The following is a 16,557-nucleotide window of genomic DNA, read 5'->3' as shown; positions in this document are numbered from 1 at the left end:
CAATGTAAGGAGCATTCTTCCCACTGATCACCAATGTAAGAAGCATTTTTCCCACTGACCACCAATGTAAGGAGCATTTTCCCCACTGGTCATCAACGAAAGGGGCATTCTTCCCACTGACCACCAATGTAAGCTGCATTCTTCCCACTGACCACCAATGTAAGCTGCATTCTTCCCACTGACCACCAATGTAAGCAGCATTCTTCCCACTGACCACCAATGTAAGCAGCATTCTTCTCACTGACCACCAATGTAAGCAGCATTCTCCCCAATGACCACCAACGAAAGGTGCTAAAAGCACATGTAGCACCCATATTGTTAGGTTGCTAGGATGTTAGGTAAACTTTTTTCTTTGTTTTTTGGCTCCTCTGTGGTCAGTGGAGCAGTTGTTGATTGCTTTGGGCTGTTCTTGATCTTACAGACTGCAGATTTGATTTCTCTCCCCTGCTTTCTAGAGGCTTCTAGAACATAGGAGGTTGAGCAAGGAAAATGGACAAAATAAATATTTATTTTGCTTCAGCCATTCCCCAGGTAGGTGTGCCCAGTAAGTGGCTGGAGAGGCATGTAAATATTCTGAGCTTTATGTCTTTTTGTCGGAGGGACTACTCCCGTCTGGAAGGGGGTGGCTATTCCATTCCTCCCCCGCAACAGTTCTACTGACTGACGCTGATGTTCATCAAGGTCCCAGCTGTGTCATGGGTTGGGGGGGGCAACTTTACGACTTTTCTGAAGCTAATCAAGGGAACTTTCTCCTAAGGACCTATTCTGGAGAACTCACTGTTGAAGAGTGTCTTGTGTTAATTGTAAAGGGTTTGGCTGTCCTGTGGCATTGTAAGCATTAACCTCTCCTTTACAGATAAGTGTATGGTGGATACTGGAATGAGGCATCCAGTGATTCTGTGACATTGTGGGTATTGACCTGAGCTCAGGACCCCACTGATTGTGTGCTGTTTCCTTTGAGTGATGGATCCAGTGGTAGTTCGAACTGGGATAACTTTTGAAAGGACTCCTTTTTTGCCATCTGTAGTTGCTCCTACATAGAAACTGTTAAGGGAGGCTTAGCACAGTGGAGTGTCCTCCCGCTATTATTTAGTAATTCTGGAGTATCTCATATCACCCTACACCCTCTTGAAGTTCTTGAAAAGTAAAAAAAAAAAGTATCCCCTAGACTGAATATGGACCCGGAGTGAATAAACTGTTGCTGTGTGCAAGGCTGCCTTCGCACTAATCTTGAGAAAGAACCAGTTAATTTACAGAGGCTCCTGCAGCAGTAGCACTACATACACAACATTTTGAAGTATTTTTGAATGACATGGCAAAGTCATTGAATTTAATAATATTTTTTGTACGAATGTTTGTACGAAGAATATTCATTTAAAATCTACTAGGGTATGGCCAGCTTTAGAGTATCAGATAATTTGCAATAAATTCCAGGGAAAACCATGTACACTCACCTTCAGTGCAATTGCGGCCACAATAGAAGCTGAGTGGACACTGTTTTACCTGAAATTTAATGCGATTATGACTGAGATATTCTTAGAGGCGCCGTGTTCCATCTCCTTTTTTTCTCCCAGTTGGCTATAACTCCATGTGCATTAAAATGAATTAGCAGGCTTGGAGAACTACATTTGGAGTGTTTGTTTCGGCACTATTCTGTGCAAAGGTCTATCTGCTGTAACTTCTTTCCTTCAGTGCAGGGGCGTAACTACAGGGGTTGCAATTGCAACTGGGCCCCATGCTCCTGGATAGGAGGAGGGGAGGGGCAGCATGTAGAAAAATCATGGTCCTCCTGTAGCTGCAGGAGGAAAATAGAGGAGATTGGTTCCTCTAGGATCAGTGGGAAGAGCCCCAGGCTTGAAGGGAAGGGCCCCAGCCAGGGGTTCGGGGGACCCTTTATGGTTTCTTGCACTGGGGCCCTGAAGGTTCTAGTTACGTCTCTGCTTCAGTGGTATAATTTCAATGGACTGCAATTAAAACCTGACAGAGGTACCAATCCTTTTTCACTCTACAAAATGTAAAAAAAAAAAAAACTTTGGCTGGAAACTGCTCAACATAGGTTAATCTTTAATGGAAGTCCTATAAATAGTTGAGGATTTTTACAGAACTGAATTAATATTAGATAAGAGTTTTATGATAGGGAGCAGTATTTTCCAATTCATGGTAATGTCCAGCCCAGCTACCCTAAAGGAGACAAAAAAACAGGGCTTGTCCTCTTTTTGGTTTCATTTCACCAGTCGTGGCTGCTTACCTAGAGAGCAACATGACAATCCTGCTTAAAGGAACTTACTCTACATGGCAAAAAGTTTGGCCTATATGAGCTTATTGGACATACTAATAAAACACCATGTCCATTAATATGGAATTGTACAACTTTGTGACAATGTCATCCTCCACTCTTCCAGAAAGGCTTTCACAAGGTTTCAGTGTGTCTGATGGAATTTGTACCCATTTGTGAGGTCCATAACAAACAAAATGGCCCCTGCCCCCACCTATACCTGGCCTTTACAGCAAGTAAATGGAGGGGAAACGCATGCAAGACAAAACCTGAAGAATTCCCAGCTCAACTCACCAACTAGTTTCCTTCCCAACCGAATTAAGCTGTCTAACAGTATGCGTTAAAAACGTGTTTAGTTAGCACACATTTGCAAACTCATGCGTAAGTTGCAGGGCCACTTCATGACACCCTGTATTACCTGCAGTCCTAACTCCTGTAAATCTATGAGTGTCTCCACAGTGGAAGCACATGCATTCTAATATATAGATAGGGGGCAGGTGGGCTTGGAGGTAGCCCGACCCTCCTTAAATGCACAGGGGCTCAATGGACGCCCAGCTCATAGCACAATGACAGAAAAGGCATCCAGTGTGTCCAGAGAGGCAGCAAAGGCATCCAGAGGGGACACACTGGATGCTTTTGCTGCCATTGTGCTACGTGCTGGGCATCCATTGGGCCCCTGTGCAGTTAAGGAGTGTTGGGCTACCTCTAAGCCCACCTGCCCCCTATCTATCCATTAGAATGTATGTGCTTCCACTGTGGAGACTCTCATAGATTTAAAGGAGTTAGGACTGCAGGTAATACAGGGTGCCGTGAAGTGACCCTGCAGCTTATGCATGCGTTTGCAAATGTTTGCTAACTAAACCCCTGTTTTTAACACATACTGTTAGACAGGTTAATTTGGTTGGTGAGTTGAGCTGGGAATTCTTCTGGTTTTGTCTTGCATTTGTGAGGTCAGGTACTGATGCTGGATATGAAGGCCTGGCTCACCATTAGAGTTTCCAATTCATCCCAAAGGTGTTCTGTAGCCTTGAGGTTAGGCCATTCAAGTTCCTCCACACCAAACTGGTCAAACCATGTCTATATGGAGCTGGCTTTGTACACAGGGGCAGAGTCATGCTAGAACAGAAAAATGCCTTCCCCAACTATTAGCACATGGTTGGAAGAGCACAATTGTCCAAATTGTATTTTTATGCTGTAGCATTACCTTTACCCTTCACTGGAAACACCTGTACTCAATCACTGGGAGGGGAAATCCACATATTTTAGGCCAAATGTATGTGTACTAGTCCTTTTTTCTACAGTAAGCTTTCTCAACCTGGGTTCCTTGAGTAATGAGCAACATCTGTCTGTCAGATGAGTAACCACTGCAAAAATATATTTTTTACCTATCTGTAATGGGGGGGGGGGGTATTTTAAATGAATACAGATGTAAGGATCATTCTCCCAGTGTCCACAAATGTAAGACTCTTTATCCCTTATGACCACAAGCCTAAGGAGCATTCTTCCTATTGACCACGAATGTAAGGGGCATTCTCCCCATTGACCATCATTGTAGGGAGCATTCTTCTCACTGACCACCACTGTCAGAAGCAAAGGGCATTTTCCCCACTGACCACCAACGAAAGGGGTATTCTTCACTCTGACCACTAGTGTAAGAAGCATTCTTCCCATTGAACACTAATTTAAAGAGGAGCTCCAGTCTCCTGTGTAAATATTAAAAGGGTAACTGCTGGCTTTTAATAAACACACTTAGCTGTCCCACGATCCAGCGCTGTGCTCAGCCCAGCCGTTTTGACCATGGGTCCTCTGTCCCTGGCATCTTAACTATGGGGACCCGGCTGTGACAGTTCACAGCCGGGTGCCAAGTGCGCATGCACGTGCGGCGCTGCACATTGTAAATGGTCCCACAGTCTTCTGGGACCTGTGACATGTCCAAGAAGACTACGGGTGGAGGGAGTGGGGGGGAGAACTTTAGTTTCTGTTTTACGTAGGCGGTCGGAGCGGAAATGAGAGCAGGTACCTGCTGCCCACAAAAAAGCTCTATTTCACAAACAGGAGTGGAAGGAGGAGGCCTTAAAGCGGAACTTCTCTTTTAGGTGGAGCTCCGCTGGATCATTCTTCTTACTGACCACCAATGTCAAGGAGCAGTTTTCTCACTGACCATTACAATATTACGCTTTGAGCTTTTGTTATAGTAAATATCGGAAAGATGCCCGGAAAGTAATTTTGAGGGTTACTTCATGTTAAAAGGCTGTACTACAGACACAAGAGGACGTTGACTTGATCCAGCTGGCAATAGCCATTTCATGCCATGGCATGGAACCCCCCCCCCCCTCCAAAACAATCTTGTGTACCCTACTTGCTCCTGACCCAAGAACGCCACCATGAGAAACAGACACCCATGGTCAGAAAATATAGATTTCATAGACACCATCTCCGGCTTGGAGGAAAGATCCTGGCAGCTTGTTATTAGGTTACGCTGGACTCGTGTTACCCGTTAAGCTATGGGCAAGAACAATTGCTGAAATCCAAGCTGCAAAATGTTGATGTTAACTTAAACTTTTGACTCGGGCCTGATTCTCGGACAGAGGAGCTGAAATTACCGACGTACAAAAGGCACCAGAAGCACAATAGTGTTTCTCTCCTCCCAAACTGTCAATTAGAATAAGGAATTCTGAGTTGGAGAGTTTATCCCAAGCGTATTTCTGTGCTTGTCGTCAGCATAAAAGCATTGTGTTCACCTAAATACTCACGGTTCATTATTTTACAGGGGTCCGGAGAGGTGGAGGTTTGTCTCCAGATGGAGGTAGAGAAAAATCTGCTGAGAAGATGTTTTGTGAGATGGATGAGACATTCTAGAAACATCCAAAATGCTCAAACGCTGCACCGAATGGCCCTCCAGAGAAGGTATACAGTTTATATATGTCCTCTGGTTTCTGTATGCAGTGGCGGTTCTACATTAAATTGCTCCCCGGGCAAGACTCCCTCCCGGCGCCCCCCCCCCCCCCCAAAAAAAAAATAACATGACAACATAACAATAAATGCAGAGTGCCATGGCATTGTTGCCCCCAATAAATGCAGAGTGCCACGGCATTGTTGCCCCCAATAAATGCAGAGTGCCACGGCATTGCCCCCAATAAATGCAGAGTGCCACAGCAATGCCCCCAATAAATGCAGAGTGCCACAGCATTGTTGCCCCCAATAAATGCAGAGGGCCACAGCATTGTTGCCCCCAATAAATGCAGAGTGCCACAGCATTGTTGCCCCCAATAAATGCAGAGTGCCACAGCATTGTTGCCCCCAATAAATGCAGAGTGCCACAGCATTGTTGCCCCCAATAAATGCAGAGTGCCACAGCATTGTTGCCCCCAATAAATGCAGAGTGCCACAGCATTGTTGCCCCCAATAAATGCAGAGTGCCACAGCATTGCCCCCTTTCAGTGCAGAGTGCCACAGCATTGCCCCCTTTAATGCAGAGCGCCACAGCATTGCCCCCTTTAATGCAGAGCGCCACAACAATGCCCCCTTTAATGCAGAGCGCCACAGCAATGCCCCCTTTAATGCAGAACGCCACAGCATTGCCCCCTTTAATGCAGAACGCCACAGCAATGCCCCCTTTAATGCAGAGCGCCACAGCAATGCCCCCTTTAATGCAGAACGCCACAGCATTGCCCCCTTTAATGCAGAACGCCACAGCATTGCCCCCTTTAATGCAGAACGCCACAGCAATGCCCCCTTTAATGCAGAGCGCCACAGAAATGCCCCCTTTAATGCAGAGCGCCACAGAAATGCCCCCTTTAATGCAGAGCGCCACAGCAATGCCCCCTTTAATGCAGAACGCCACAGCAATGCCCCCTTTAATGCAGAACGCTACAGCAATGCCCCCTTTAATGCAGAACGCCACAGCAATGCCCCCTTTAATGCAGAACGCCACAGCAATGCCCCCTTTCAATGTAGAGATGGCATGCCAGAGTGCCACTTTTCAATGCAGAGCGCCAGCGTTCCCCCCCGACCCGTCCGTGCACTTACCTCATAGTCACTTCTCTTCCCTTCTCTTCAGTCCTCCCGCGGCGCCTCCTCCTCGGCCAATGGCGTGGGGTTTGCCTTTCGGCCAATCAGGAAGCGGGAGGACCCGCTCCCTGATTGGCCAGGAGGAGGATCAGTGTGACAATAGCGAATTTTCATTCGCTATTGTCACACAATGGGCGGGCTCGGGGGGAGCAATGCTCTGCTCCTCGGCTCGGCGGCGGCGATTTTAGGCATGGGCGAACGGGGCTCGGGCGGTCCGGTACCATTTGATCCACGGATCGGTACCGGTCCGCGGCCCGGGCATGCCGCCCCCCACGTGGTATGAAAAAATGCCGCTCCGGGCGGCTGCCCCGTTCGCCCGTGCCTAAAACCGCCACTGTCTGTATGATGGAGTATACATCACCCACCCCCCTCTTGTAGAATATAAAACCTCAAAAACACAACCCATCAACTCAAATTCTTTTTTTTATGTTTTTTTTTATTTTGACATGAGTTTAAAGCGGAACTCCGGCCAAAAATAATACAATAAAAGTGAATAGCCTATCAAAATATAAAATCACGAAACCAACTTTGCTGCAATAGTCACCTTCAATAAAGAGATTCAACCTGCATTATTGTTTTCTGTGGCTAGATCGCTTCAGTTTGATGGTTAGCATTTTTTAACCCACTTCCTCAGAGCCCAGGTCATCCTAGACATGCATCTAGTAAGCCTATGAACTTATTGGCTTCTTGTGCTGCTTTTTCTCCCTACCCTCCTGCCCTGTTGTACAGGGGCTGCAAGAAACTGATACCAGGTCACATTCAGCTGCTTACACTGCTTGCATCGAAATGTAGCACCCTCCTAGGTAGGTGCTAGAAGAGAGTATAGCACATTTTTCTCTGCCTACCAGAGAGCAGGATCCATTGTTAGGGTCTGCTTCTGGTGCAGCTCAGCTTGTCTGTAATGCTTCACACTGGTCAAATAGGGAGGCATATTGGACAGTAGGAGGAAACCTGACAAGTGAGGTCACATGCATTTTTACAGCCCTTGTGATTGGCAGGTACCTCAGGGCTTGCTGGGTGACTGTATAAATGCCAAGGGCACATGTGTTCGGGGTCTTCGGCTGGAGAGCGGTGTCCTGGAGGGAGGGGCGGCTGCCCCTCTTCTGTAGAAGCTGCTCTGCAGCCTCAGGTAGTCAACCTGAGGGCCTGAATGTTAGGAGCTGAAGGTCCTGCAGAGCTAACTGGAAGGGAGACACTGGAAATGATCTGATTCTGCATATAGTGAGTACAGATCTGTGTCATGGGGCCTGTCATGTGATCATGCGAGGGCCATCCCTTCAGTGGAAAAGTCAGTGGATAGGTGTCAGTTAACCGCTTGCCGACTGCTCACAGTATATTTACTGCGGCAGTCGGCCCCTCACAGGCAGAGTGACGTCGCTCGCCTTTGAGGCTCTGGGGAGCGAGCGCGCGCCCCCGCGCGGTCACGGACCCCCCCCCCGCGCGTGTGACCAGCGGACCCGATGTCCGCCGGTCACTCGGCGATCGGCGGGGGAGAGGGTGAATGTCAGGCAGCTTGTGTAAACAAGCCACCTGTCATTCTCCTCGCTGTAAAAACACTGATCACTCGGATCTAGTATGTAGATCCGTTGATCAGTGTCCTTACAGCTCAAGCCACAGCCAATCACAGTAGAAAGCAAGCCCCTAGGGACACACACAGCCCCTCCCTCCCAAATAAAGTTAACCCCTTCACTACCAGTGTATTTTTACAGTAACAGTGCATATATATAGCACTGATTACTGTAGAAATGTCACTGGTAACCCCAAAAGTGTCAAAAATGTCAGTCAAGGTTCCGATCTGTCTGCCCCAATGTCGCAGTACCGCAAAAAAAATCGCAGATCGCCGCCATTACACGTTAAAAAAAAAAACACCAAAAATGACAGAAATCTTTCCCTTTGTTAGTAAACGCGATAACTTTTGCGCAAACCAATCAAAATACGCTTTTTGCGATTTTTTTTTTTACCAAACATAGGTAGCATAAAACAAATTGGCCGAAAATTTTAAAAAATTTTGATTTTTACATTTTTTTGGGGGGAATTTCATATAAAAAAATGTGAAAAATATTGTTATTTTTGCAAAATGTACGCTCTTTTTTTGTTTATAGCGCAAAAAGTAAAGATCGCACGGGTGATCAAATACCACCAAAAGAAAGCTCTGTTTGTGGGAAAAAAAGGACGCCAAATTTGTTTAGATACAGCGTCGCACGACTGCGCAATTGTCTGTTAAAGTCACGCAGTGCCGAATCGCAAAATACCCCCTGGTCGTTTAGCAGGAAAATCCTCCGGGGCTTAAGTGGTTAAGGGGATGTTAGAGAGTGTCCTGAAGATAATGTAACTAAAGTCTGCTGCTAGAGAGAGCAAGAGGACTTAATTCTTCCATACAAGTGGTGGTAGGGTTAAAGCATTGTGTCTGCTTCCACAAATGACCTGGTGAGGCCAAGTGAGAGTTGTCCTTATCTACTGTGAATAGTTCAGTTGGAGTATCCCATGATTCCCTTCTCCCATCTAAGTTACGCAATAAATACAAAAACCAAAACCCCTGGACTGTTTATTGAGTAACGAGCAAACGGGAGTAAGGATGGATGAGTGAAAAATCCCCTAGTGACTGTCTGCAGGTAATCAGAGGGAGGCCCAAGAAGTCATCACACAGCAAGCCCTACGAGGACAGTACTACATAAAATATAGAGTGCATATGGAAAGTATTCAAAGCGCTTAATTTTTTCCACATTTTGTTCTGTTCCAGCCTTATTCCAAAATTGTTTAAATTCATTATTTTCCTAAAAATTCTACAAACAATACCCCATAATGACAACGTGAAAGAAGTTTGTTTGAAATCTTTGCAAATTAATTCAATATTCATCTCGCAGCACGGCAATTGGCGGCATGCTGTGTCCCGGGGACATGGCCCATCCCTGATCTCAGTTTAGAACCAATGATGCGGCTCTTTACCCATGTGATCAGCTGTGTCCAATCCCAGCTGATCACATGTAAACAAGGAGATGCCAGTTACCGGCTTTCCTCTCCTCACAATGATAGAGTGTGAGGAGAGGAGAGGTGATCATCAGCATTTCCTCACAGGGGACACCAGCACTGATCATCAGTGCCCTGATTATCAGGGCAGCCCCAGCAGTGGTGCCCATCAGTGCTTCATATTAGTGCCTCCTTATCAGTGCCCTTCAGTGCCGCTTCATCAGTGCCCATCAGTGCAGCCTCACCAGTGCACATCAGTGAAGAAGAAAAATTACTTATTTACAACAGAAACTAGAAAAACATTTTTAGCAAAAAATGTAAAAACTCAGTGGTAAATAAATACCACTAAAAGAAAGCTCTATCGGTCTCAAAAAAACAATAGCCATTTCATTTGTGTCCAGCGTTGCACGTCTGTGCAATTGCCATTCAAAGTGCAACAGCACTGAAAGCTGAAAATTAGCGTAGCCAGGAAGGTGGTGAAAGTGCCCTGTATTGAAGTGGTTAAAAACGCACCACGGCTGACCTGCAGATATACAAACCAGCTCCATAGTAGAGAAGGCTGCTGGTTCACATGTCATGCAAATTGGATGCAGTTCAAAACCCATTCAATTTGCATACAGTATATGTGAATGGAGCCTTATGGCACTTTTCCACTGCAAGTACCGGCTCAGCTCTACTCGGCCCTGCTTGGCCCGGTTTGCTTTTCCACTGCTGGTACCGCATGGTACGGTGTTGGAACGGTTCGGTACGGTACGGTATGGTTTGCTTTTCCACTAAAGTAGTACTAAAGTTAAGTGGGTGGGATAACAACGGGGTGGGTGGGATTCTCTGACCAATCAGTGGCTAGTAGTGACTGCATGCAAAGGATTGTGGGATATGGTACCGGGTATGGTACCTCTTGGAACCACAATCGAGGTGGTACTGTTTTTGAGAGCCGTACCATTCGGTTCCATGCGGTGGAAAAGCGCCATTAGTGATTGGGTTTAAACCTATTTTAAAACCTTTGATTCAGTATTTCAATTTCCTTTCTTTTGTGTATTAACTTAAATCCCTGTGCTTCTATCTTCAGTGACCTTCACCTCTCTATCAGTCGCCGCTCACACCTTATGACACTCTCATGTGTATGTGTACAGATTAATTTAAAACAGTGTAGCACTACTCCATATAAAAACTAAATGTAAAAATCAAAAAACATAAACATATTTGAATCAACATACAGTATAATTCTGTATATTTCCCTATATTTCTAGTGAATAAATGTTCCACATCAAGCAAAGTATCATTGTGTGTTTCATCCAAGTTTTTCGCTTTCCATGGTGTCTTGTGCTCAAAACCACTTTCTTTAACCACTGCGACTGACACCAGTTGTGCTCTCACCTTCTGTCCATGACCCACTTATTACATTAGGTCATGCATTGCATGTTTTCCCTTCCATTGGGGTACCCAGGTATTCACTCCAGCAAGTATATTTTGCCTTCTCCAATCCTCATAGCCAAGTAGCAAAATCAAGAAAAACTCTACATAGTGCTTTATTATTTTAAAATACTTTATTAAGATCTAATTTCAATTAAAACCACATATTATAGTACACTATCACTCCAGTGCACCCAAGTATCAGAGTATGCATAGTGTAACAGAGCAATGGGACTTCAACATCTGGCATATATATATATACAGTATTCGTGGTTACTTCCTGGTTCATACATACATTATTCGTGGTTACTTCCTGGTTCATACATACAGTATTCGTGGTTACTTCCTGGTTCATACATACATACAGTATTCGTGGTTACTTCCTGGTTCATACATACATACATACATTATTCGTGGTTACTTCCTGGTTCATACATACAGTATTAGTGGTTACTTCCTGGTTCATAATGTGTGAATTAAATCACCCAAAAGCTCTGCCCAATGCATTTCATCACCATTCACATGACCTCCTCAGGAAGATATGAATGGTACCTGAACGTGGACCCTCATGGAAGAATTACCAGTGATTATTTTAATGGAGGCAGATTTAAAAAATGAAAAAAGGACATTACCGTGTTATTGTGTATGTGAGACTTTAGTGATTGAGTTTAGATCCACATCCAAAATTTAATTCTATGTTTTGATTTCCTTTCTTTTGTTTGTGCATTTATAGAATGTTCTCAGCTTGGTTGGGGCACACAAGACAAGTCAAAGAGCGAGCACACTTGGTGAAGAAGCGGGGCCTCCTACAAATCGGCCACTGGGCTTTAGAGCTCTGGAGAAGGCGGCTCTTCCAGAGGAGGGAAGCGGAATTCTGGCACCGGCGGAAGAAGCAAGCACTTCTTCGTGTGATCATGACCGGCTGGCACAGATACTGCCAAAGTAAGTTTTTCTTATATGTGGAAATCTACATTGATGTAGAGTAGAGGGGAGACCGAGCCAACTGCCTGTCTCAGAAGCCTCTGATTGAAACTGACAGTGACTTTTAGGTCGCACACCGGTTCCCAACCATAGCGACCTGCACTTTCCAATTTTTTAAAGATCACAATAAATGTTACAGATATCACTCAATTGGGCTTTTTTTTTTTTTCCAAGGGTCACACCACCCAAAACTGAAAGGTCAGTTTGTCGTGAGATGCTGGAGAATTATGCCATCGTTCACTTTCTTACATTTCTTGGGGTCTGTGCTATCAGTATTGCCACGTCCACTAATCTACCATGGAAGTTACAAGGCATCACACTCTCTTAGCTAGAACGGGGTTGGCTCAGGATTGGGAACACCCCAACATAGGCAGAAACATAGCCCAGAACAATAAAGGGGAAACCCCTCTGCTCTGCCCACCAGACTACCTATAACTAAAACTTATTGAGGTGGAATAAGCCTCTCATAAAACATGCTGATGAGCAACACGCCACAGCTGACAGTGGCTCATAGCAGCCAATCATCTTTCTGCAAGATAAAAATGGCTGCTGGTTGGCTGTTATAGGTGATTTCAACTTGTTTTATTTCCTTAAGCTCTCCACAATGTCCTTTTAGATGTATCAACAAGTGTCTAGCGAAAGGTCTGGCCTTATTGGATAGAAATTGATTGGACAGCTTAGGCAGGTCCCCATAGGACATAGTTTTGGCTGCTGTAAAGTTGATTGTATAAAAATTGTATGGTATAATTTTAATGTGTATAGTGAGGCTTATGTTGGCCATACAAGTTTCAATTTCTTTATCACATCAATGTGCGATTTGATGAAAATGATTGAATCTGCAAATAATTCAATTTAGATACAATTTAGATCGGAGATTAGAGTCGATTGGCCAGGGCAGTAAGTTTTATTGATTGTGTTGCATCGATCATCAGCACTTTTAATAAGTCCGATGATAAGATTACATGGTGACACCAGATATATGATGGATAATTTGTGATTGTGTCTTCGAACTATCGATCGAAATCCACTTCCCCATGTGTGGGTTGCTGACTATAGATCGATTATTCCTATCTGGAGAGATCAATTCAGAAAATAAATCGATCATTTATCGAAGTGTGTATGGCAGCAATTAGTCGGATGTGTGCAGGCATAGATCACCATACGCAGAGAGTTCCCGTATGGAGTATTCTGTCTCTTAGATGGAGATCTGTCGAGTCTTCTATGGATTTTGCTGGGCCTCTGTGTTCTATTATGCTGGTTTTAGCAGGAAAAAAGTCTTTGGCCGTTTTTTTTTTTTTTAATATAAAGCACCTGCTGTATAATCTGGGTGAGGGGGGGGACAAATGAGCTTGGAGATGGCAGATGGCTGGTTTATGGCCGCCATACTGAGATAATGAGGATCATCCTGTTAAGTGACCTCTAAAAAAACTGACTTAACCTCTGACCCCCCTGGAGGTCATCAGTGACTCTGTGTCTTATAATAGATCTTTCCCCAATTCTGGAAAGAGGTATTAGACACCTGGCACCTGTAAGGCTCATAGCAATAGAGAGATTTTCTCTACCCATAGACACACCAGCTGATCCCCTGTCCAGCCCCATGTTTGGGAAATAGTCCTGACTCCTTCAATTTTATCAGTAGTAGGAATGAGCTTTGGGGCGAACCAAGTCAAACCAAATCCAAAGGAAGAAACAATCTCGTGCATTAAACAAAATCATTTCGATGAAATGAACTGTCACTTGCAGGAATAGGTCACTGTCACGAGGCAGCCCCCCGTTGCTAGCAGTGGGGCTTCAGTAGTAAGCCGAGATCTGAGTCCTGGATCCCTGCAATCAGAGTGGCAGCCAACTCATTAGAGCAGTGGTTCTCAACCACCGGGCCGTGGCCCACAGCCTCTCCTGGGCCTCCAGCCAACTGCAGATCCCTTGACCTCCCACAGTGCCTCCCAGGTCTCATAGTGCCCAAAAACCTCTATAGTGGCCCCAGGCCTCCTAAGACATCTAAGCCTTCTATAGTGCCTTCCCCTCTTCTTCCATTGTGGACCACAGTGCCCCCGGGTCATATGAGAGCCCTAAGCCACCACAGTACCCCTCAACGTTCCACAGTGCCCCCCAGCCTCCCTAAGTTCCCCCAGCCTGCTGAAGAGCCTCCAGCTCTCCATAGTGTCCCCAGCCACCAACAGTGTCCCACAGTGCCCCCCCAAACACCCACAGAGCTGCCCTGCTCCCTCCAGAAACCTCACCTTATACAGGGGACACCAAGTCAGCTTCAGAGCCCCCTAACCTCCTCCATTACCGCAAACACCCCCCCCCCCCCCCCGCAGTGACACCCAGCCCCATCCTGAGCCTTCCAGCATTTCAGTGCATGTTTTTCATCCCCATACTTTAAATGTGTGAGTATAAAATTATTTTCAACTGTTGGAACATGGAAGGTTTTATGGAAGAATATACCAGGCCCTGGTCTCAAAGATGTTAAGAACCCCTACACTAAAGGATGGAAGAGAGCAGCAGAGTAAGCAATCTCCACACAACAGAGAAGCCTGTACAACTGTGCAAGACTGAGGGGAAGGTTGGAGTTCCACTTTAACCAGCTAGCCACAAATGGCACTGAATGAATTTCCAGCAGGTTCTCTGCACAAGTCTGACCCTTACAGTAAACCCCAGCCAGAGTAATAATAATTAATATGAGACCATGCTTTGCCCTTCTCGCCATCAGGGAAGAAGCGGCTCTCTGATAAGCTGGTCCTGTGGGAGGCGAGTTGTGCGGAGCGGATGAAGCGAGCGGCAATGAGAAGGTGGAGCGATCAGCTCACCAGAAGATTGACGGCCGAGGACTACTGGCACCGACTAGTCCTGAGCAGGTATGGCTCCTCAATTCTTCTGTCTGCAGGAAATCCTCTTTTCTAAGGTGAGGACTCTGAGACAGCTGGGCCAGAGGACTCGGCATTATGGTAAAATGAAAAAATAGAAAAATTGGCACTGCCATTGAATTCGTTTTTTACCACCATTGTGATGTATGTACAGATAAACCTTACACAAGAGGGGGGACTGTTAGAGCTGAGAAGTTCAGTGGGCAGGTTGAGCTGGGTCGCTGAGTTACTGCTAGGAGTGGGGAGCAAGGTGAGCTGAGCTGCTGAGCCACTGCTGGGAGGAGAAGCAAAGTGAGCTGAGCTGCTAAATCACTGCTCTGGGAGGAAGAGCCAGTTGAGCTGAGCTACTGAGTACCTGCTTGGAGTGGGAGCCATGATCAGCTTCCCCTTAGCTCCCTCTAAATACTTACCTGAGCCTGATTTTGATCCAGCGCTGCTCAATCTCTCTTCACATAACTCCGAGGCAGCAGCGGGAGCCATTGGCTCCTGCTGCTGTCAATCAAATCCTATGAGGAAGAAGTGGAGGGCAGGCCCTGAGCTGCACTTTGTGTCAATAGGTGAACACAATGCAGCTCAGGATCGAGCCTGCACATGTGGCGGCACAAGTGGCTTGCTGTGGGGGGACGCAGAGAGGAGATGCTGAGCGCTGTCGCAAGACCCCAAAAAGGGGGTTCAGGACTGCTCAGCAAAACCATTGCACAGAGCAGGGGAGTATACCATGTTTTTTATGTAACAAAAAAAATGTAACCTTTTAAATACTTTAAAATGTTTTTACTGTAAACCTTGAGGATTAATTGCTCCACAGTGACGGCAGCTACAGAGGTCAGCCAGAGCTTGTTTTAAAGCTCATTTGTTGCTTGTTGTAAAACAAGTTCAAAGCCTGGCCACATTTGTTCAATAAAGCTGAACATCATTTTTGTCTAGGGGAGAGATGAAGGGAGATATACTTACCTGATCTTCTGATCCTCCCCACACAAGACTGGTCCCTGCAGCACCTGATCCCCTGTGGTCTAGCAGTCTTGAGTGGTGGACTGTTGCTGACATCATCAACCTCAGAGCAGACTCCATAGATCTGTTCTGGATGTGAGGACACCGAGAACAGTCCACTGCTGGAATATAGGGGAGTGAGTTTGTCAGGGGAGCGAAGGTTCAGGCGAGTATAGGACTTTCTTCTCTCCCCTAGACAAAATGAGCACTTAATACTTCCAGTGCTGGAAAGTGTCCAGCATCATTTAGCCCTTGTTAAAAACTGTATCTTAAAAAGGTAATGGACTGTCCATCCGGCGATGTCACGCGCCAGAAACGCAAGTGTTGTGTTTTTCTGTTTCAGTGTATTTATTGGTTTTTATGACACAACATAAAAGATCAAAAGTAAGCATATAAATCGCCCACACAGGGGCTAAAGAATGGTCAGGTATTACAAGGAATCCAAAAAGGGATACAAACGGAACACTCGCCCCCCCCCCCCCGGGGGCGCGCAGAGCGGCGATCGGTGATGCGAGGTGTCAGTCTGACTCCCTGCATCTCCGATCTCGGTAAAGAGCCTACTGACGTAGGCTCTTTACCATGTGACCAGCCGTGTCCAATCACGGCTGGTCACATAGTAAACATGAAGAGCCGTTGATCGACTTTCCTTAGTTCGCGCCTGAAAGGCACGAGTAAAGGAGAGCCGATCAGCGACTCCCCTGACAGGTGGGGGGGTCGGCACTGGTAATCAGATCATTGATTACCAGTGCAGACCCTCGGGGGGGGGGGGGGTTGGGGGGTGCCACTAGAACCACCAGGGATGCCCTCCCATGGCCCCAGGGATGCCCACCTATGACCCCAGGGATGCCCACTATGGCCACCAGGGATGGCAATCAGGGCTCAGGGAGCCCCCCATTGCCCTCCCCATCAGTGCTGCCCACCAGTGCCCTCCCTATCAGTGCTGCCCCCCAGTGCCCAACATTGCCATCTATCAGTGTTGCCCACCAGTGCCCATTG

General features: G+C 46.2%; 1 protein-coding gene across 1 annotated transcript in view; it reads left to right on the top strand.

The window, feature by feature from the left end:
- The window catches only part of LOC309568862 (uncharacterized protein C1orf167 homolog), a 66,061-nt gene that overhangs the window by 12,200 nt on the left and 37,304 nt on the right, over window positions 1-16,557 (top strand). Inside the window, exons 5-7 of the mRNA XM_082274646.1 lie at window positions 5,046-5,182; window positions 11,460-11,668; window positions 14,421-14,565. Coding sequence (XP_082130772.1) covers window positions 5,046-5,182; window positions 11,460-11,668; window positions 14,421-14,565 — 491 coding nt within the window. The remainder of the gene's footprint in view (window positions 1-5,045; window positions 5,183-11,459; window positions 11,669-14,420; window positions 14,566-16,557) is intronic.

The sequence above is a fragment of the Pelophylax lessonae genome, assembly GCF_965119305.1.
Source record: "Pelophylax lessonae genome assembly, chromosome: 12".
Lineage (NCBI taxonomy): Eukaryota > Metazoa > Chordata > Amphibia > Anura > Ranidae > Pelophylax > Pelophylax lessonae.
This window is presented reverse-complemented; position numbering and strand designations above follow the sequence as displayed.